Source organism: Salvia splendens, chromosome 5 (assembly GCF_004379255.2).
Source record: "Salvia splendens isolate huo1 chromosome 5, SspV2, whole genome shotgun sequence".
Classification (NCBI taxonomy): Eukaryota; Viridiplantae; Streptophyta; class Magnoliopsida; order Lamiales; family Lamiaceae; genus Salvia; species Salvia splendens.
In genome coordinates this window covers 881996-905063 of record NC_056036.1, presented here as the reverse complement: position 1 = coordinate 905063, position 23068 = coordinate 881996, and the positions used below count along the sequence as shown (strand labels likewise).

The window sequence follows — 23068 nt, the reverse complement described above, 5'->3', positions numbered from 1 at the left end:
GGGCACCTCTAATATTTGTCTACATTTTCATGAGGTGAATGGTACGTAATACATGATTATAACAAGACTACTCACATTATCTCTCTCTCTCTCTCCAAAATTCAATTATATATTGGCGTATATTGTAAGGATTATTTTAATTTCTTGCTTCTTCTGGCTCTCCAAATATGTATAATTATTATAAAAATATATATGTGGTTGCTTATCTTGGAAAGCAATTATTTTTACTAGGGTGTTTGTTTTATACCTATGCTTCGCTGGCAGTGGGCTTCTTCTCTAGCTGTTAGAGATGCTTTCACACTTTTCTTCTAAATTTACGGCTCATATAAATCTCTCACTTTCTCTCACTTTGTACATGTATATATATACATGTATTAATGGAGTATTTAAATTTCTTAATAGCATTTGTGCATTTCAAGCGATAATATTAAGCAAAAAACTATTTATGGTGTTGGGTATGGAACTTATCTTTCTTGTGTATATAAATCAATGAAGAAGTAAAAATTGCACTATATATGGGTGGTTTCATATAGTGAAAGCTTTATTTTTATCACTTTCAATAATTATTGAAAATAACTATATATCCCAATAAAATTATTATGTTATAAATTGGAGGGGAAATTGTAGAACCTCAGATAACACAGAACGAACCACGTCATTATTGTAAATAAATTCTTAACAATACTACTAATTCAGAGTATAGTTAAAATGTGGTAGAAATTATATAGTACTAGTATATACATTCATAATAATAAATAAAAGTTGCTTTATATTTTTTCCTATAATAAATAAGTATGTTGTATATTTTTTGTGGAGGACTGGAATTCCCGACTGTTACATCCTATTTACAAGTGGGTCACATGGCACGCCCAAAAAATATGAACAATAAATGAGAAAACTGTAAAAAGAGGAGACAAAATAAATAGAAATATAAATTTAAAGTCTGTATTATTAAGACATATAAAGTCATATAGTGAAAAGTTGGGAATAAAGAAACTTTTTTATTAAAAAATACCAATTATAATTTCACCGATCAAGAAAAGTACTGTACATGATTATGTCCACTATTTAATGTGAGAGAAACAAGACAGTAAAATCTGCTGATCCCAAAGTTGCCAGCCAAACTATATACTACTACTATTATATTTCAATTCAAAAGCATTAGATAAAAAAAATATGCTACTATAATCCAATTTGGAAATATTAGCTAAATTGTCGATTAACGTGAGTCTATATAAAGTTGTTCAAATCGATTGTAATAATGTATTTGTATACTGGTTATATATACAATTAAATTCAAAATATGACCAAATATCCAATATAATTGTAAAGTTATTTTTCGTATACAAGATTTTAGCTATATTTAATTGTGAAAAGTTAAAAAAATATGCTTTGGTGTGATTGCGATGGAGTGTCACTGTCTTTAAGTTGCTAGCACCATTTTTTTTAATAATTATGAGAAGAGTTTAAAAATTAAAATATCTATATAGTATCTCTTCATTGATTAGTTTCAATAAAAAAAGATGTTAATCATTTTCAGTAACCTAAAAAATATTCTTCTGTTCTCTATTGTGTAACATATAACTATACAATTCTATAAAACCTGAGTATTTTGATCATTTCCATATTTATCAATAAATTTAATAATCTTTTACATCAATTATGTTTTCCTTCTTAAACCCCCTCCTCTCAAACTACATTTGCCGATTTTGCAGTTGTCTCTTATGTGTCACTCTATTTTTTGGTCCACATCTCCTTCTTGCAAAAATCCTGACTTCCTAAGTATGTTTTAATTAAATAGAAATAGAGATTAAATAGTGTGTTTTAATCAAAATATAAAAGTTGTGGAGACACAATCTTCCAACTATAATTACTTATTGAATACTTTTGATTACTTTATTTTGAAGCATAAACATAGTTTGAAAATGTACCTTCATAGTAATATATTATGCGATTCCTACGCAAATATATTCTACGCAACATGCATAGCACCCTCGCTGGATATGTTCTTAATTTAAATACATATCTTTTCCAAGAAAAGAAGAGAAAATCGAAACCGATCTGAGAAGTGTACAAAAGTTTGAAAGAATTCTTTTTTTTTTTGTGTTCTCTCGAGCCAAAACAATGACGAACTAGCAGTAAATCAACGTTACAACAAAGCAAAAGTTCTATCTGAAACCGAACATCACATATATATCAAGTTATTGTCCATCATACATCATCTTATTAGGTGATCTACTCGCTTTATATAACTTTTAGAAGCAAGCGATCATGTATAAAAGTATGAGGATTATTGTGCAGATATTATTTTAGATAATTTCAATTTTAATATGAGTGAAATTAAAGTTATGGAGTACTAATATAGCTAAAGGCTCGATCGCTAAATACTAGGTTATGGTCCCCAAGTGAAACATATAAATACGCCAATATAATCTCATTCTTGTTGACGAGACACAAAATAGAGAGACAGATTTTGTCAAGAACGTTGACATTTGGAAGACGATTTCTACAAACTTTAGATTCTTCAAACAATTATATGAATACAAGAAACGCTTTCACGTTATGTTTATCGATCGTATTCAACATGTATGACAATTAATAATTAATTTTGATATTGATCGTCAACTTTTCTTATTCAGACAAATACAGACCACATATATTGAGCATTGTTTATCCAGCATAGTAACAGAAATGTGTTTGACACGCGCAAACATAAAAACGATATATGTGGTTAAGAAAGGGACAGAATAAAAAACTAAGTATATGTCACACGCGTTATGTGAATGTAATATTGATGAGATGAATTCGATTCTTGTTTATTTCTTAAACTAGTTGATGAACACACACAAAAATATGTTTTGAAAATGGAGAAGGATTACATAGTCTTTTTGCACAGCAATGGAAATGCTTCACCCCATTTCTAAAAAGGGGTCCTCTCTTTTTAACATTCCTTTTCATACATATCTATATCCACTATAATTGCAACAAAGTATCTAACATCCCACATGCAAAATTATCAACAATAGAATGGCATAATCATTAACTGATACATCATACATAGAATAAATAGCAATACTTACACCAATCTTTCATTTTCTCCACACTTTTTCATTGTGGAGTATCTATTTATATTTTATGGAGAAGTAAATGGGTGCTTGTGAGACTCCATCTCATATAAAATAAAATACCTATAGATGTAAATTTATTATTATTATCACTATTATTATATTCATCATGTATTTGTAATTTTGTTAAAATTGTCTCCAAATCAATTTATTAAATTTAAATATTACTACCAAAATGTTAATTATAAGGCTATACGAGTGTATTAATCCTTAGTACATGTAATTTAAACAAAACTTAGAAGTGAAATATCTAAGTTTGTTTGCAACAAGAGCAAGTAAGACATTTAATCTATTTGAATATATATATTATATCAAATGTGACCAGTGGTGTATCCAGAATTTTAGCCGTATTTGATAAATGAGCTTGATAATTCGAATTGAGAGTGCAAAATTTAGTTTTTAATGAAATAATTAATAATTATATAAATTAATGAAAATTATGAATTAACATGTATACTCTCTTGTTCCTAGGTGGATATGTTTGTGGATGCGACATGGAAGATGGTATGTGGCCTATACATGCATGTACACGTAGCATTTTGTTAGAACAAGAATTAGGTGGCAAATAATCATGTATTATTATATAAATTCTTCTCAACTGCTAGTTTTAGTGTTTTACTATGAGGTGTAGTGACATGGACCAATATGAATTGTCTCATCTAAATATTTATGATGGTCCATTTAGGAAAAGTTAAATGTACACAAAGGGTTTAATTGAACATGGTTGGCATGTGAATGTAGACATAAATCATGTGTCATCCATGTGGATTAACCCTTTTCCAAATTTTTATTTTTATCTGGCATTAGCTATACACCATCAGCCACCACATTTTTTATATCTACTCCCTTTTTTTCATACTTTTCATGACTGGGATTGATTATTCCATCTGTTTTAGTATTTTTTTTATTTCTTATTATAGTTATCTGTAAATTCCATTCAAAATGTGACAATTTTCTTGAATAAAACATGATTCTAGATGACACTATTAGGTGCTATAAAGTAGAGATATAGTTAAATATTTTAATAAGTAAAAAAAGATAAATTTTATTCTAAAAATGAATATATAATATTTTGGTTAGAATAAACTAAAAAAGATAGGAAGGTGTAAAGCATTCTTGATTATCGGTCGTTCTATTGGTTGGCTGTGGGATTTTTGATTGTTTGTCGTTATAAATATATCCGTATTTTTATCTTATTTTTAATCTTATATCCATAAAAAAGTATGATTAGTTTCAATCTATAATTATTGAAATTAGAAGAAAAAAACTATAAAATTTTCAACTGTACATTTCACCGTGTAAATAGCCAGTTATGTATAATTTAAAACAACAAAAACAATTTTTTTTAAAAAAATTGCTATTCACCCTAATTAATTGGTGATGTATTAAATTTCCATAATTTACCAATATGGCAGTGGCAAGTACATATCGGATAACTTGTACTTACATATGTAAGCAATCGTACACCTGGAATTGACACTTGAAATTTTATTTTTAATATAATACAATTAATGAACTTCAAATATAACTTAAAATGTATAGTTAATTATTAACATAGGTATTTTAATATTAATCAGAATTTATTTACGTATTTCTACTAATAAATCTTGCATGTGTGGTGAGCATAGTGTTGTTTTAGTTAATTCTTTTATATACTCCTACAAGATTGTATGATCATTAATATATGGGTATTCACTATTATAACAAACATATCACACAAGCGATAATACAATTACAATAGTTAACAATATAAACTAGACGAACACAATAAAAAAGGTACATGAATATTTTTTCCTAAACTGAGCAGATTAGGTGACAACCTCAAATTTGGGGGGACTTTCTATTTATTTCAAATAAATAAAATTAAAGATTTTTTAATAATAAATACTACTATTAGTGAACTCCTAACTAGCTAGGGAGTTAATACGAAAACATGTGAATTGAAAGGCAAAAACATGATTGTTAACCACATGATGCAACTGTATTTTTACAAGACTTACAGGGTGTGATCATAATTGAGATAATTAATATACCCATCTAATTAATTTGTGTAGCTCAATTAGATTAGGCATGAAACTATATACTTAAAAAATACCAGCTCTTTTATTCATTATTATCTAGCATGCTATATTTGTGTAGATTGGTTTGTCAAGATTTAGTTTGGATTATAAAATTTGTTTATTGCTAGTTAATTATTTAATATTGATTTATAGGAAGATTGCGTGTCGTGACAGGAAGGGCTACAAGCATTAATTAATTTAAGAATTATATATATATATTGGAGAATTACTATTAAATGTCTATGGTAAAAATATTTGTAAATAAAAATGAGAAATCTGAATGAACACGAATTGTGGACTATTTAATTTAAATAGTAGGACAAATACCAAACTTTCAACATTTTAAATTTTTTCTGAACTTTACATTTTAATTCAAATACACGAATATAGTGATTAGATTTTGATTTGAAAAAATACTGATAAGTTTTTAACAGTAAAGAGATATATCAGTTAAACTGTACTAACTAGAAAGTTTTTCAACCAGATTTATCCAACATTTATTTAAAAGGAATTTATTTACTGCATTGGCTAAACAAAAAACACTACACCGACTATAAGTTTTTTCTATGTTTGCAATGCTTAGATAATCAAGATCCATTCCATCAAAGCATCTGTTTTTCATCCTCAACAGAAGAAATAATTTATACCCCATATATAGTAACTTACATATTTAATTGTTTAGTTTGATAATTAACTTAAAGTGAGAATTTTAGCTTGAGTCTCAATATATACATTATTCAACAATTTTACCTCTATCTGTGCATGGGTGTGGTCTGTTATGATTCGAAATTTCGACCTATTGGTTAGAGTAACAATCACTTATTGCTACGGCAGAGTATATTGCTAGATAAATTTAAATTGTTTGCGCTTATAAAGTCTTAAAATAAAATTTGGGATCTATATATTTGGAAAATAACTTTTGTTGGGTTACGATTATATATTCATTGGACAATTTAAGGAAAAAAGAAAGTGTTACATTTTCCTATATTTCCCTTGTCCTATATATATGCAAAAATAAGGTCAAGCATATAATTGAGGCGTAATAATGAGGTAGATGCATGTACATGGATAGCATTGAAAACCTACAAAAACCCATATTTTCAAAGTTTAATGAACTTCTTTATTTCTTTATCCATGAACTATTAAAGTAACACTTATTGACATTTAAGAGCTATAATAAATTTGATAAAAAAAATAACACGGTAATTTAATTACAAGATAAAGTGCAGCATGTAAAAACGGGTCCCCCTCTCTATACTTAAAATGAAATAATTAAATGGGTGATGATTTTAATTGGGAGAGTAGAAAGGACTATAATCATTATTTTGGTGATAATAATTTAAATTATTATTAATGGAGAAGATAAAACCGGGAAAGTCATGTCAAGAAGCCACAAAAGTCTTTTCATTGTTACCATTGACAAGCCATTTAATTAATATGTTCACATACAATATTTACATCAATTATTGTTCAAATTCAACTTTATTCCTTCAACAAACTCGAGCTTGAAATTTATATATTGCAATAATCATATACTGTATGATAATTGAACTGAAATAAATATATTAGTTATATCTAAATAAGATGCATTAATAATTGTTAAATAAGATTAGTATTGTCATTTAAATCACAATTTGTGTTGACTTTTCTGGGAATTTTTATAATTTTTGAATTTTGAATGTTAAACTATAACTTTTCAATTTTGTGCAATTACTACACGATGGTCAAAATCGAAACTGAATTTTATAATTGTAAATACCATAAACTACTGAAATATGAATTTAAATTCGCATTTGAATCTTATTCAACCTCACAATTAGATAGTATCACAAATGTGTAAAGTCAAAATAGTTATATCTCATATCAAAAATACATTTAAAATCCTATAGTTTTTTCAAACATTCTCTCAATTATGAATCAGTCAAAGGCTTCTTTTTTATTCTTTCGAAGTGACAAAATCCCAGGAAAAAATACCTGTTCTTTTGAAATCTAATAATAATTGAAGCAATAAAAGACAAAGATAAAAGAGAAGGAAAAGGGGAAATCATAAAACCCAAAACCCCCACCATCTGATAAAGAAGAAATAAAAAAGTGAAGATAAAAGAAATTTGTTGCTTTTTGTAAAGTTTACACTATTTTGAGACCCCATTCACCTAAATTTGTCACTTAAAAGCCCATATTTATTACCCAACTTAAACCAATTTTCAGCTCCAATGTGCCCCATTTGATAGCCCACCAATGTGTGGGCTGAAAATACATGCATGCTATAATATTATTTTATTATTTTATACGAGTATATTGTTCTCGTTTACACTACATTACGTCTGCATTTATTTTTATTCTAATACCTCAAAATTGTTTGCATAAGTAATTTACTAACTACACTACAATCAAAAAAGCCGATTTTGTTCGTTTTCTCATAACTTGAAATAACGAAATGAAATAACAAATCAGACTTTCATGTTACACGTTAAATACAAGTTTTTTTTTCACATTTCCGTTTTAAAAATAATTTGTAGCATAACCAATCCTTATAGGGGTGTTCGGTTTGCAAAATTGTATCCTGGATTAAATATATAGTGTGTTTGGTTCATGAGATTCAATCCCACAATTCAATCATAAATGGATAATTAGTCATAGCTAACCCCATATGACTAAAATAATCCCACAACTCAATCCTAGATTGTATCTTGGTAGTATTATTTTATCTAGGAAACCGAACACCACCATTATATAGTACTACTACTATTTTATATGTAAGTACTATTCGCGAACTCTCATGCGGGTCGTGTTCGCTTATTTTGTTTTGTATATTTATTTTAATTTTAAGAACTCATAAATTATTACTGAGATTAACATAACAGTCAAACTGTCTATCGGTTCATTTTCTCTATAATTTTAAATAATGAATAACAATAGTTGCAAATGTGTAGAATGGCAATGTTTTCAAATGTAGAATATTATGGAGTAAACTTTTTTTTGGAAACCCATGTTCTATTGTGAATGATTGAGTTCGAAAAAGTGATTTGAAACTAATGCATAATCATTTTTTCACTATAGTAATAATGGCGACGACCTAAAATTTTACAACAAAAACATGCCACAATATTTTGTTCTCACATTTTATGTCACTTTTTCCTTGTTACGTGATGGTGCAGGACGATGCTGAAATTTGGTGCAATCTTTCATGGTTTAGAAAGCACCTTGCCTTGAGATTATTGGAAGAAGAAAGTGTATTCTAGTAGTAGTTATAATTTATAGGATAATTTGAAGTAAATGTAGGTTGATGTTTGATATAAGGAGGATTGATAGTCTATAGTTTGAATCTGTAGTGATGTGTCATGTACATCGAGAAGGAACTTCTCAGTGGATTTCTTGCCAACCTGTATGAATGCATATTTTTTTTTCAAAAATTAACTCTTATATAAGGTAGAAAATTACAAATAAACTCCTATACTATAAATAGGAGGAAATTACAACTAATGTTAAGAGGGCTCGACCGGCACCTCATCCAATACTGTCTAAGCTCCTTGCCGCTAGGACAAAGGCTCTGGACCCGTATGAATATGCATATTTGAATGGGGAGTGCATGTTCAATATTAGACACTTGATAGATCTTGTTATTTGGCTTTTGCCTGAAAAATTTTAGAACGTGGATTTTACAAAATACTACAAAAAAATGGCATGAACTGTTGTAAATTCACAAACTTAATGACACATGAATTTACAAATCTAAATAAATTAATATGTGTGATCAGTGAAGATCAAAATTTGGAGCAAGCTTGTATGGTCGTTATCCATCACACCAAAGTTCAAAATGAGTATACGGCTAGCCCTCTAAATTTAATCAATGCGAACTTACAGCTACATAATGTTTCGACAGAGGGAATTAAATATACACTTCATGAGATGAACGGTAGGATTCTGTGTTTCAAATTTTAGAATCATAGATATACTAATTATCTTAAATGTGCATTTTTTTACAATAAAAATCATAATAATATAAGCAATAATTATCATAATTAAAATTTACTAACAAAGTTAGGTGATCCTATCCAAAGTAGCGAAATAGACTGGAATATGACTAAATTTATTTTTTGTCAAAAATATATAATTTCGTAAGTACTCATTTTAAATATGTTTAATCAATAGTTATACCACATTACATAGATCAAATGAAAGAGTAATTTTTCCTAAATTTATTTAAAAACACTCATGTTTTATTTTTCACAATACTACTAAAAGAAGGCAATTTAGAGCATCTCCAATGGCGGACGTCCGGTCGGACATCCGCGACGGGCGACCGGGACGTCCGCCATTGTGGCGTTTCAACTCGGATACGGACGTCCCGTAAGGACGTCGGATGTCCTCGGACGTGGGGGCGACGGGCGGGCAGACGTCCGGGTCGGATGTCCGATATTTAATATTTTTTTTTCAAATCGTGTATGTTTTTTATAATGAAGTTGATAATTTTTCCCGTTCGTATTCGTGTTGAAATTTTATTTCCGTAAACGTAAATTGCTTTATTTGTGAATTTGTGATTTTTTTTTATTGCGGGAAGTCCTAGTGGGAAGGGCGATGAGAATGGCGGATTGTGGAGGGGATATCCTAGTGACGTGGCAGTGGGATGGGAAGTCATAGTGACGTGACATGAGGTGTTTTTGGGAAGTCCTAGTGGATGTCCAAATGGGACATCCGTGCATTGGAGATGCTCTAAGAGTACATACAAATCGCGTTTTAAGTGGAAAAAGCGTTTTAGCTGTAAAACGGCAACCGCGAAAGAACAAAAATACAGAAATTTTGAGAAAAAAGTTGAGAGAGAGAGAAGAAAGATGGGAAGCGAAGAGGAGAACGCCGTCAAAGAGCCATTGGATCTCATTCGTCTCAGCCTCGACGAGCGCATCTACGTCAAGCTCCGCCACGACCGCGAGCTCCGTGGAAGGCTCCATGTCTCTCTCTCCCTCTCTGTTTTTCTACGATTATTGTTATTATGTTTGTGCTGATCTTTATTTTGGTTATGTGCTACTCGATTTCACTTGTGCATGATGATATTGTGATAGTATAATCGATAATTGAGTAGCGTTGGTAGTGTTATGTTTGAGGAGCAATTGAAATTTGAGGAAATTAGGTCTGCGGTTGGTGGAGGGGTTTTGCTGGGGGATTAGGGTTTTGGAAAGTTTTGAATTGTTTACATTTCTTTACAACTATTAGCTTTGAATTGTTTACATTTTTTGTTGATTGGATCACATTTCACTTCTTTCTGGACTATTAGCTTCTTTGATTGGTAAAATTGATTTTGGCTGTGTAGTTTTAGGGATTTCAGTTGAGCTGAGAATTTGTGAAAGCTAGTTTTGGATCTACTTGAATTATTAGATTTTACCGAGGTGCGTGTGGGTATAGACATTTGTAAACAACTTTGATAAGACTTCTTGAAATAAAAGTCCGACTCGTTACTCTCACGGTGCCTCTTCAAGGGTACTTGCACAGTTGCACTGTTACTGAGGCATTCCAGCTTCATTTAGGTTACAATTTACGAATTAGCAGTGTTGCTGTGAACTCGTTTATCATTGTCGTAGATTAGATGCGACAAAGTGTGCTTTACGTGTTATGCTATTCTTGAGGGATTTGCTTCCTCTAATTTGTTGTTAAGTTAATTTTGCAGGCTTATGATCAGCATTTGAACATGATTCTGGGTGATGTTGAAGAGATTGTTACAACAGTTGAGATAGATGATGAAACGTATGAGGAAATTGTCAGGGTATGTTGATACATTATTGCATATGCTATCGTTAAACATATTCTGTAGCACATTATCTGTATACATTATCCCACATGAAATTTTTCCGTCCAACAACCAGAAATACGATTTTCTAGTTATTCTATGCAAGTTCAGTGCTGATTAAACCATTCATGTTTTCCATATATGCACATTCAAATATTTTATTACTCAGTTACGAATAGAAACATTGGTTTACTTCTACCAACTTGGACTTGTTTACGTAGTTTATTTTCAGGCTGAGAGTGGTTTGATCAAAATTCGTCTCACCCTTTGCTCATATATTGCCAAATAGAATATTAGAGCTATTTTTTACCTGGGCCAAAGTATTGTTAATGTTGACAGTAAGATTCAGAGGACGGTGTTTCGACACATAAACTTGATAATTTGATAAGGCTAAGTGATCCTTCAGTTTGGGTTTAATTACTTCGAAAGTGTCATTGTTTGATAGTTTGTAATGGTATTAACATCTGATATGATTTGTCTTGCCTTTACAGACCACGAGACGCACGGTGCCATTCTTATTCGTCAGAGGGGATGGTGTCATTTTGGTGTCACCACCACTTAGAACAGCCTGATATGGAAGATTTAAGAGACTTGGAAGGTCGAAAACAAAGGGTTTTTATATGTAATCCTTTGCATCTCTGGAAATTGGGTGGAACTTCTTGATTTGTGTATTTTTACTGCTATGGATGATTGTTTCAAGTTTCAACGTTTATTCATGTCTAATGTAGAAAATGCATTGCTCGTTTCTGAGATCATTTGCATTTGCATTTGCATTTGCATTTGCTTTAAATGCCTTTCTGATATCATTAGTAATATCCTTTGCTTTATATATAACTTTTATTATGTAGAAAATGAGAAATATTTAAATTTAAATATGCATCACAGAGCTCGGATTTAGAATTTGAACCTTCCATTTTTGAATTAAATTTTGAAATTGAATAGTAGTACTATCAATTAAACTCTATATTCTACTAGTAGAAATTCTAAATTCTATACCTAAACTAATTATTTGAAACTTGCAAAAAGTTGAAATTAAATACTCTGCACACACACAACACAACACAACATTATGGAGTACATATATAATATTATAGCTTCAAATTCAATTCCATAAAGCTACAATTGCAACACATTTACCAATTTCATTATACCAAACACACCGATCAAAGAATTCCCGATACTGAAAAATTACAAAACTAAAGTTATCACACAAAATTTTATCCCTACCAATATTAATAACAGTTTGGGATGCAAACATCAATGTGAATTACAAACAGAGACATACACCAATTCCAAAAGAATATAGCCAAAAAATGCAACGTGACAAGAAGATACAAATATAGTTGCCGGTTTATCTCTGTCTTTGCCTGGAGTAACCTGGTGAGCCATTAAAAGACGGCGAGTTCCTGTAGTTTCTGCTGGGAGAATCCATCGACCCTCTAAACGAAGCATACGCTGCTTTGGCTGATTCTGGTATAGAGTCCAATGGAAGCGACTCCACGAAGCACGCAGTGTTGATCCTTGTCCTCTCCAGCTCAGATTGAAGTAGTTCCGAGCTGTACTGTTGAGCGAGCGCCTGGGAAAACAACAATTTAAAAGCGAGAATATGTAAGTCATCGTGAAGAAAGTGGCGAAGCGAAGTGGTTTACTCGTGAAGCTACATGCATGATGCCAGAAGAGGGAAGCAATTGCAGATACTATATGGTACCAAAAATGGCGAGTAATATAGTTTGTGGTGCGGGGGTGAACAAAACAGAAAAGGGATTTGAGTGTTTTCTCACAATGAGGTCATCCGGGGATGCAGATGATCCCGACAGCCTGTCATCTGCCATTGCATCATCACTTCCACGTGTAGCCCGGGGCTGATCAGACTCTGTGACAGTTTCTATAGCCTTCTCTAGCAGGACCCCTTGTAAGGACTTGAGAGACTCTCTTGCATCGTGAGTGAAATAGGGATTCAATATGGTTTCGAAATATTCAAGCTGCAGAAAATGAAGAAATAATCAGCTGATAAACCATCATATATATTAGAGAAAAAAGAGCCATAACGAGAAACTAGATGTTCTTAATCGAACAAAACTAGTGTGCAGACTGCAGCATACTATTACACTTTCCTCTCTCTCTCTCTCTCTCTCTCTGAACATGTTCTCACAAATAACTTCCCACATTCAGCAAACGATGTGTAATACTATTTTGCAAACAAGTTCTAATCGTGTCCTTGTCTCGAGGCATGTTAATGGTATCTCGGTATTCATTATGCAGAACGAGAAGGAAAAGCATAACACTAAAACTATAAAACTCTATAGACTTACCTCAAGCATAAGCTGACAAAATCCACTTGGATCCAATGCCCTAAGATCTCTACTTTTGTTTTCATTAAACAGACCAAGAAGTATATCGATCAGGCCTTCAACAAGAATTCCGAGAACCTTGTCCAGCAAAGGCTTGCAGCCAGAAAATACCTGCATGAAGAAATTCCGTTCTTGAAAGAGGTCAAAGTAAAACTACGTAGCACCTGGTGACTTTGCACATCTCCATGAGACTTAATTTGATTCACAATTTCAGAAAAGGATATATAGAACTTCTAGAAATCTGTGCTTGAATGTGCCAAGTTGTACAACAGAGAAAGGAAGAAGAAAATCTGAATTTATTTGTTATGTTGTACAACAAAGAAAGGATGAAGAGGCCGAAGTTTCTTGAGTCGAGAAAAAATACCTCTGCATGTACAGCTACCAGGGTGTGAAGTAGGTCAACAGCGGCATCTCTGACACCCTGGCAAATGTTTTGTATCATTAGAATACATATTACTCTCTTCAAGTCAGGAAAGTGTGAAAATTAAGAAGTATACAGAATCCTCACTTTGATCGCAGGTGCTGCTCCCCACTGAACTCCAGCATCCAACAAGTAGCTTGTTGCGGCTTCTCTAATCAAATTTGTCTAGAAAAAATAATGCAAAAATGATAATGTGAATGAAGCATTAAAGTAGTAAAACGAAATTTAAAGCCCAACAGAAACTGAACATCTAACAGTTTACCCCAATAGGAACATACAATGAGATGTAATTTTTCCTCTCTGAGGCACAAATTTCAGGCTGGGAATCAAATATAATAATCTTGCACACCAACAATCCTCACCACAGTGCCACACGTATACCAGTCTTATGGTAATCAAATCGAACAGGTCAATTGTGGTTTCAAAAACTTAAACATACTCAAGGAGAGGTTGTTCAGTGGCAATACTTTGAGAGCAACCGAGAAAACTTCCTAATAGAGTTAAACACTGCTTATACACAACCAAACTCAGAACGTGTACATCTTAAGAAATATCACGATTAACTTCTGCAGTGAACATTTTGATATGATTCAACGCAGAACCCAGAGGTGGAAACATTGTTCACTATTGTCAGCACCCTATCACAGATAACTCCAAGCAGAAAGGTTATTAAGAAGCCACATAGGGAAACTCATTATCTAGAATTCAGCTAGCAAACAGTATCATTAGGTAAAGTATGCAATAGGTTTCTGGATAAAATGATAATACACATCAATATGCACTATAGAAGCCTACTAACCTTACAAGCCAACCCAACACAATTCTCATACCTTGGCCAGAGTATACTGTTCGATGACCTTCTCTTCAAGACCAGTAAAAGATATAACCAGCTCTTGAATGTCACCATCATCCTCAACTTTACCGCTGAATAGAAAAGTAAACTACAGCATGTAATTTCCCAGAAGATATAAAAAGAAGGTTACCAAAGCAAGAGGCATTCGGAGAAAACATGATAGGTAAATAGAATGAGTACATTAGTTTCTGAGAATGACCAGTCCTTCAGGAAAAGTTTATGGAGAAAATAAAGTTAATTAGCACGTAAACATTCAGAGTATACACTAGAATTGTATTGATCAACTTTACTCCCACTACGATGACAGATACTGCTTTCTCACAGTTTTTATATACAACTGTTGCTTTATTATGTACCTGGACTGTTGTAGCCATATATTTTTGTATTTCCCATACAACTCCACAGAAAGTTCGTCTTTGCAATACCCAATATTGCTTAGGACCATCAGGAACTTTTGATGTGGGTCAGTAATGCTTCCAGGAAGAGGATCATCAGATATTTCAACTGGTTCATGAGAATATCCATTTTGGAAGTGCAGGCTTCCAATGTCTGGTCTATTCTGTGTAAGTTCAGAGCCGATATGCTCCAAGTGACCTGGTTATTGCATCCACGAAAAATATAGAATCCCCAGTCATTATTACCTCGATCATTTCAAATTAATATTAAATAGATTCAGCACAAGGTTCATCATTCTTCATACCAGCAAAATCCAACAAACAGTTCAACAGAGCAAGTCTAACTGATTCTTGAATTTCTTGAAGCTGAGCAAAAGCATCTTCAGATTTTGATGATTCACTTTGCAAAGAATGAAGCATCCTGAAAACAAGATTTGAGAAGTGAATAGATACCTAACAGGGGCCCAAAGTTCTCAATAAGGTGCAGTTCACATACAACTCTATTTAGCTTTAGTTGTTCAAACTATAATAGCACTAGTACTCTGGCATGCATTATCAACTTACAAGATTAATGCATGAGGGGAAAATTTATTTGTTAGATGCAGCTAGAGAGGGGGCAGTGAATTTCTTTGGAGTGGACAGTTGCAAGGCATTTAGATTTAGACAGGACTTTAGACAGAAATCAACTCCATGTAATCGAAGGTCAAAATAACTTACATGGGCTGTTGGATTTTCGTGACCTCACCACAAAGATATGATGCTCAAATGAGAGTAACTCAAAAAGTTATACTCTTCTTTTGTTTTTTTTCTCCTACTACAGTATTTATATATCCACAGCTTCTGCAGCTGTGTCAAACCAACAAAAGCTTCTTCATATTTCAAAAAATGTTCAGACGGTCCATTCACTCTTACTTGCAAGCATCGTGTCTATGTATCATTGATTATAATATCCTTGATACTGGCATGCCTAAAACTTTTTTCTCTTACTTTTTTTTCGTTCCTCTCTTCTGTTTCTATATTTCTTTCTTTTTCTTGGTTCGATTGAAAAAATTTAGTCCAAATAGTGGAAATAACAAAATTCTAATTCCAATAAAAAATAAACTAAAAGAATGAGTTTGGATGCTAACTCATTGATTTGATCCATAGCGGAGATCATAACTGCCCGGAATGCAAGAGGCAATGATGAGATTGAATACGGTGACTTGTTTCTTTCTAAGATAGACACAGGAACCCAAGATTCATCTTTTGATATCTCTTCTATTGAACTCCGCATCCAAGAACAAAGCCTGACTATGTAGATTTTTGAGATCTCATATTCAAGTGTCCTTATCGCAGAGACTGAAAATAAAGCAAAACTACTCAAAACAATACTATCTCAAATATAAGAATCTCCTTGTAAAATGGAGTCAGGAAAAATAATTCCATTTTCCTACTGGTTAAATAGTACCAGCAACTGGAGGGGCAGATTCTTTTGCTTCAAAAGCTTGGCCAGCCCTGGAGACCTCCTTTACAGCATCATTCATGTGAGGACTGAGGATGTTGGATTCCTCAAGATCGCGAAATGTACCAAGGACCTGGCACATAAGAAAATAGCAACCTGAGTTCTAATTTGAAGCAAACAAAGTTTACAAATGCACAAACTAAAGCACATCGAAAGCTAATAAGAAGATTCCAAGAAGTGTAGTCATTAGAAGTGCTAAACTTCAACAGCTCTACTTTTGATAATGAAATTTGAAGGGCCATTAAGGAGCCCCATAAATACAGACCTCTTTTGCTGATCACCAGCCTTGGAGTTCTGCATCTTATTTATTACTGATGTGATTCCTTTTAAGCCTTACGACAATTCTGAATCAAACATAAAATGAAGAGGCATTTACCTTAGACTCGTATGCTGATAGAGTATTGCGTATCATCCCAGCAACTTCATCAAGAGTATCGCCCACCTCGACTCTATTCACAGAACCACTTGTATTTGTATCAGCAGACACTTGGGAAGACTGGAGAAGGGCAGATGCATATATTACAACAAGAATTGGTTAAGACCTTAACAATGACTATTCTTGGGATCAAATAATCCTTGATTAATTATGTAAGGACCAACAACAAGAAAAAAAAAGAGTCAATTTCTAGAAAAGATATATTCATACTTTGATAACAGAACACAACATCAGGTTCCTCATTGGCAACCAATAGTCACTATGAAAGTTGTGGTAGGTGTTGGATACTACAATATTATCTATTTCTTAATCCTTAATATAATAACATAACCCAGGTGTTTATCAAATAGTATATGTGTAGTAAAACAGAACCCGAGGTGAGAAAGGTTAGAAGAATATATCACAATAAGCCTTAAGAAAGTCTGGTGGTAACAGGTACTGAAGCATAAATCAGGATGTGTAATTCTAAGAAAATGTTTTGCTAGCCACTTATTGTTGTGATGCGGATTACCAGGAGGAGAAGCCCAAACCTAATATCAGTGAAGTTAAAGTAACCTAACATGACAGACTTGATAACATACCTTTGCGAATTTTCCGCTTGACACTGAAAGTGCAACTTTCCAGAAAGCAGGTATGTGATGGATAAGCACACCAGTTAATTGGCGAATATATCTAGCGCGAAGAGCATCAAGTTCTTCGCTGGTCATTTCTGCTGGAAGCACATCTCCAGCCAGATAGTGATCCAAAGCTGACTGATAGTTGAAAATAAAACATAATTGTTAGGCAGAAGGATGCCAAATACAAATTTGATAGAATTCTAAGTCTTGCACTTACTGATTGATTCATATCTTGCTGAATTTGCCTCCACTTAGCATCAGAAAGTGCTTTTTCACGAAGCTCATCCTGCATATTCTCCATTCTTGCTTCATGAGCCAAAGTGCATTTTTCAAGCAACCCTCTAATTTTTTGGTTCTGTGGCATGGGTAAGAAAGAGGTAACACCAAAGTTTAGCATAACAGTTCTCCAGTTATTAAGACTGCACTCATGAAATTTCACACGTAAACAAGTGGTAATACAAGAGAACTGCAATCATCTCATTTTCCATCATATGAATGTTGCTCAAATATCTTGTATACAGAGAGCATGTTCAAATAACCACCATTACCGGGTGATTAGAAATATATTCACAGTTAATAAAATTAAATGGATGGTTAGAGTAAGACCTAGAAACTCCGCACCTGTATATTCAAATAATGCTTTATAGGATCGGACTCAGGTTCAAGCTCCAGTAGAAGCCGCACAGTATTTTCAAGCTACAAAAACATCAAATAACAAATTAAGTAATCAGCCATAAATATATATAATCAAAGGTAGAGGTTTGTGCTTAACAGAAAGGCTGGGTGATAAAACTAGCATTGGTTTTATCAAAAGGAATGCTCGTCCATCTTCAATATGCTCAAAAAACAAAAACGAAAAATACTACTACATTTTAATATACATTTAATTGTTGATAGACTTTCCTTTTCTTCATATCTTAATTCTAAAATATTTTTCTTGTTCTGAGAGAGATAATATTTCTCTGATGACGTCAACGAAGGCCTAAAGAAACCAGATGGACAACATATATACCGAATTATCAATTCCTCTCATAACATAACCAATAAGGCATCTCCCATAGGAACTCTATATCTAGACTTGTATATAACAGATCTTACACTTGTTAGATCAATATTTGGATCTTCCATGGTCTTGTAAAGCATGGCTTTGAACTCTTGCATTACTTTTTCGACCTCTTCAAGAACACGTTTGAGAATTCCCACCTGAAATCAATAAGTTCCACACACACATAGAAGGTTCAAGAAGAATTGGCGGACATCTCCGTTCCCATGGAAAAAGATTAAGCAGTTTTCTTGAGAGAACAAGGAGCATATAATAAATAAAGCACAAGAACGCTTAAAGCATGCCTTTATGATAAGAAAAGTTATATACAAAAGATACACTTAAAGTTGTTTCAGAATGCTACTAAGTCAGAGAACACCAATGAGAGGAGTATAAAAAATTCCATACATAAGAAAGTAAAAGTGGGACATAAATCTCAAGCTCTGAAATTTAAATTGATACACAAAAAAAAATTAATAATCAAGATAAAATATCAGCATGAATAAAGTGAGAAGGTAAGATGAACAACAATTTCTTAGCCAACAAAATTGTCTGGAGAGTGAATGCGTTTAGCACTAATTCTGGATGTGACATTTACCATTTGCCAGAAAAGAATTATAAGAAGCTTATTGAGTAACGGTACATACTTAATGTGAAAGAAGGAAGACGTACATGAGAAGGCAGAACAATTGACTTCGCTTTTCGGTACTCTCTTACTGCCAAATCATATTCACCCTTACTAATGTTACCACGAATTGCACTGGGCAGGTTAAATAGTGTTCGAAACCTCTGAAGCATTCCTTGGACAGACCTAATCTTCTCCGCTTGAGCCTTGAAAAGAGTCATTGTTTCAATTAGATAATTCATAGTGTATCAATAAACTACTCCATGATTTGGGTCCTGCCTACCTGTCTCTCAAATAGAGGTCCAAAAGCACGATTAGCAAGTGAACTAACTCCCTCAATACTATTGAACAACTGAGTTGTTCCAGCACCATCAGGATCTTCCTCAATTCGTTTCAGTTTTAATTCAATATCTGCAACAAACACAAGCATGTTAGAAGTTCAGTGTGTTCATTGAAAATGTATCAAATACCAAGCCATTACCAACTGACCATCAATAGTTGTTTTGCATGAAACAAAACAATCAAAGTTCTCTTTGACCAACTGCTTTCTCTGTTGGGTGCGTCCTTTAAGATCATTCTTTAATGCAAAGGCACCAGCTTCCAATTCGGCCGCACTAGTATCTTGGTGGACTCGTGATAAAAAAAGTTTTGCATCAAAGTTCTCTGAGTAATAGTTCAATTTTTCTGCAAAACATGCAAATAGGGAAGCCTTCAAATCTAACCAGCAATAACTCCAAACAGAATTTCTCTAACTCGAATCATGCAAGTTGAGCAACAGCTACCCCCACACTTAATCATGTCTAATGTTGAATTCCTTGCCTCTTCCAAATATCAGATACTTTTATATAGTACCCCATCCATGTTAAAGATATCAAGATAGTAGTGTTTTCACTATTATGGCATTCGGCGAAAATATAATGGGTCTCTTTTAGAAAGCTTTTGCCCCATATTTTCCGGTGTGAGAACTGAGAACCAACATAAAGTTGGAGCAACCTCCATATGAAAGGGTTCATCCTTGAAGAAAGAAGCCTCTAGATATGAGCTGTTAATGACAGGGACAAAAACACATGCACTACATCATTGATATACTAAAACATATACCGCGTGCACTTTGATCAAGAGGTTCCACGTCAGTGGTGAAAGTGGCACTTCCTATGTTGTCGCTGATCAATCTGAACGTCTTGTGGTTAATTAGCCTGGCCACATATAAGTACATTAGCAAACAATCAGTAAGCAACTTAAAGGAGGGAAAGAGGCTCTACTTATATGGCTTACCCCAATCCAAGAGGATCCACCCACTCCATGCCGCGGGGAAGTGACTGTACAGTGGTCAAATTTTTAGGCTTGGGATCATACTTTGGGAGCACAGGAACTGCTTTCGCATCCCTCATTTCACGGACTCTCCTGGCCAGCTGATGAATAAATTCACTTGTATAAGTTGTTTCCATGTATTAGAGTATGATAAATAGCAAACATCCAGGATATCAAATAAATTCAGAGGAAAGTAAATATGAAAACAATAGTAGCCTGCAGTCTTATATAGTCTGTGAACTTTGGTGCTTCACATAGATTAATGAAAATAAATTATGAAAGAAAAACTAGCTCACTCATGAAATGCCTCTTTTGAAGTAAACTAACACATAAATTGGTAATGTCCATTAATCTCAACTTTGAATCAAAACTAAGCAAAACTCCACTTAATTGACAACTAAATTAAGAATCCACAGCAGTAAATGATCCAAATTGCATAGATGCATGCTCAATCATATCAGATACACAATACCTCAGTTTCATCAACATGCTTCCAGCAACTCGGCTCCCCCCCATCCCACGCCTTATCGGCATGCTTCTTACCGCCACCGCGGTTCTTAGCAGCCGCGCCGCCGCGATCATCCTCGTCCCCGGATGAAATGCTCAGCATCTCCACCTCGGAATCCTCTTCTTCTTCTTCCTCCAATTGCTTCTTTTTCTTATGGTGCCCCTTCTTATGATGATGGTGCACTGCGTGGGCGATCTTATGGGCGCCGACGCGTGCCGGCTGGACGAAGTTGCGCACGGGCTTCGACTTAGACGACGGCTTCTGGTAATTGACATTGCGCTGCGATTGCTCCTTCAGAGCCATCTGCAGTAGCTCGTCCTCATCCAAATCGTCGTCGCTCGACATTTTTCAGCACGGAATTCGACAATTAGGGGTGAATGTGTGTGAATTTTGTGGGAGAAAATGTGAAATTAGATCTGATTGGAGAGTTAATTGATCAAAGATTCAAAATTAGAGAAATTTCTACAGAAGTTTCTGCTGAATGCGATGGGTAATAATCCAGTGCCTCGCGCGCTAAACTAAAGAACGTAAAGGCGATGGGTAATTTTTTTTACAGTGAGTCGTTTCCTAATTTATTTTTACAATGGGCTCATAATTTATTTTTACAATGTTGTTAAATTACATTAATACCACAATTCATATTTTTAGTTCACTATATAGATAGTATGGGTTAAATGATCTAATGCCTATCATTTAGCTATAGTTAATAAATTTTAGAGTGAGCTAATAATAATAAATTTTAGAGTGAGCTAATAATATAACATACCCTATAATGCATATATAAGATCTATTTAATCCTATTTAGATAGTGATTTGCGTAAGTATGTTAATTGGGCCCAGTTCTTGAAATTCAAAAAACGTGATCCAACACAACTAATGGGCCAAACAGTTTTTTATTTGATAAACTATAATCCGAAGTTAATATTGAATGGGAAAACTGAAATATATAAATTAGATATCTGCGATGGCTACATGTATATAACACGATTTCATTGGGTGTATCTCTGTATTATATTTTACAAATAGGTGTATCTTTCTATTGTTATCTTTTTCAAATAGGATTAAGATTTATTCGGCCTATAAATAGGTATTAGAGCATCCACATCCATGCTCCCCTCTAAGAGTATGGTTGTGGGCCCGTATCCATATTTATTCATTTTTTACTTTCTGTTCTTCCGTAAGGGCACAACACCCACACCATACTCTTTTGTGGGTTCGGATCCATATTTATTCATTTTTTACTCCCTGCTCTTCCGTAAGAGCACAACACCCACATCCATACTCTTCCGCAAGAGCATACTCAAGGGTCCCATCATTCTATTATTCAATTTAAATAAAAACATTTTACACAATATTAAAATGCATTAAAAATACCCGAAATACTATTACAAATTACTAAAAAATTTAAAATTACATAATTAAAATCCTACAAATTAAAAATTACATAATTAAATCCTAAAAAATACATCCGTGGAAATTTAAAGAAGACTAGCCCGATGGCGGTATCCCCAATTGAGCTCGGAGAGCTCGTATCATTACGTGATGTGAATCAAGTTGCTTGGGAGTCATCCGAGCCGTATCGGCCATATTGATTTGACCCAAAAGGACCCACAACGAGTTGGTGGGGGTGGAGGCGGCACAAAGGGAACGGGAGGTTGTGGCGCGACGCCGGTTGGCCGTCGCCTGTTTTCTTCCTTGCGGCCGGCGTTGGGAACTGCTCAGGCCGGCGTCAGGGCTACCCAAGTGAGCTCCGACAAGCTAGCTAGCCACATCATCCTTGTCGGCCTCGGATAGAGATACCGACTTCGACCGTTTGCTTGAGGAGCTGGAGGAGGATGCGAGGCCTCCCATATACTTCGGATGAGTACGCACCTCCTGCCAAGCGTCTAGATACTTGAATCGTTTGTACTGAATTGAATGGTAGGTCGACGTGGCGGTCGTGATGATGTCAACCTCGCTCATGCCGCTCCCTCGCGACTGCTGTTCCTGGAGGTAATACCCCTGAAACTTTTGGATTTCATCGTTGACTCTTCCGATGGCA

General features: G+C 33.8%; 2 protein-coding genes across 2 annotated transcripts; one reads left to right on the top strand and one right to left on the bottom strand.

Moving 5' to 3' along the window:
• Positions 1-9945: 9945 nt before the first annotated feature.
• Positions 9946-11722, top strand: LOC121801974 (sm-like protein LSM3A). Its single transcript, XM_042201465.1, has 3 exons — positions 9946-10134; positions 10848-10943; positions 11459-11722. Exons 1-3 carry the CDS (start codon positions 10018-10020, stop codon positions 11537-11539), a joined length of 294 nt encoding a protein of 97 aa, XP_042057399.1. The 5' UTR covers positions 9946-10017; the 3' UTR covers positions 11540-11722.
• Positions 11723-12034: 312 nt separating this feature from the next.
• On the bottom strand, positions 12035-21504 carry LOC121804404 (exocyst complex component SEC5B-like). The gene is made up of 21 exons (XM_042203930.1): positions 20992-21504; positions 20484-20620; positions 20310-20404; positions 19698-19892; positions 19492-19619; positions 19256-19414; positions 18640-18744; positions 18163-18237; positions 17759-17896; positions 17506-17676; positions 16865-16984; positions 16435-16561; positions 16115-16325; positions 15293-15408; positions 14949-15186; positions 14570-14663; positions 13827-13904; positions 13683-13739; positions 13280-13429; positions 12749-12949; positions 12035-12543 (listed from the first exon to the last, which is right to left on the bottom strand). The coding sequence occupies exons 1-21, from the start codon at positions 21370-21372 to the stop codon at positions 12319-12321; spliced, it is 3201 nt and encodes a 1066-aa protein (XP_042059864.1). The 5' UTR covers positions 21373-21504; the 3' UTR covers positions 12035-12318.
• Between the last annotated feature and the right edge of the window lie 1564 nt (positions 21505-23068).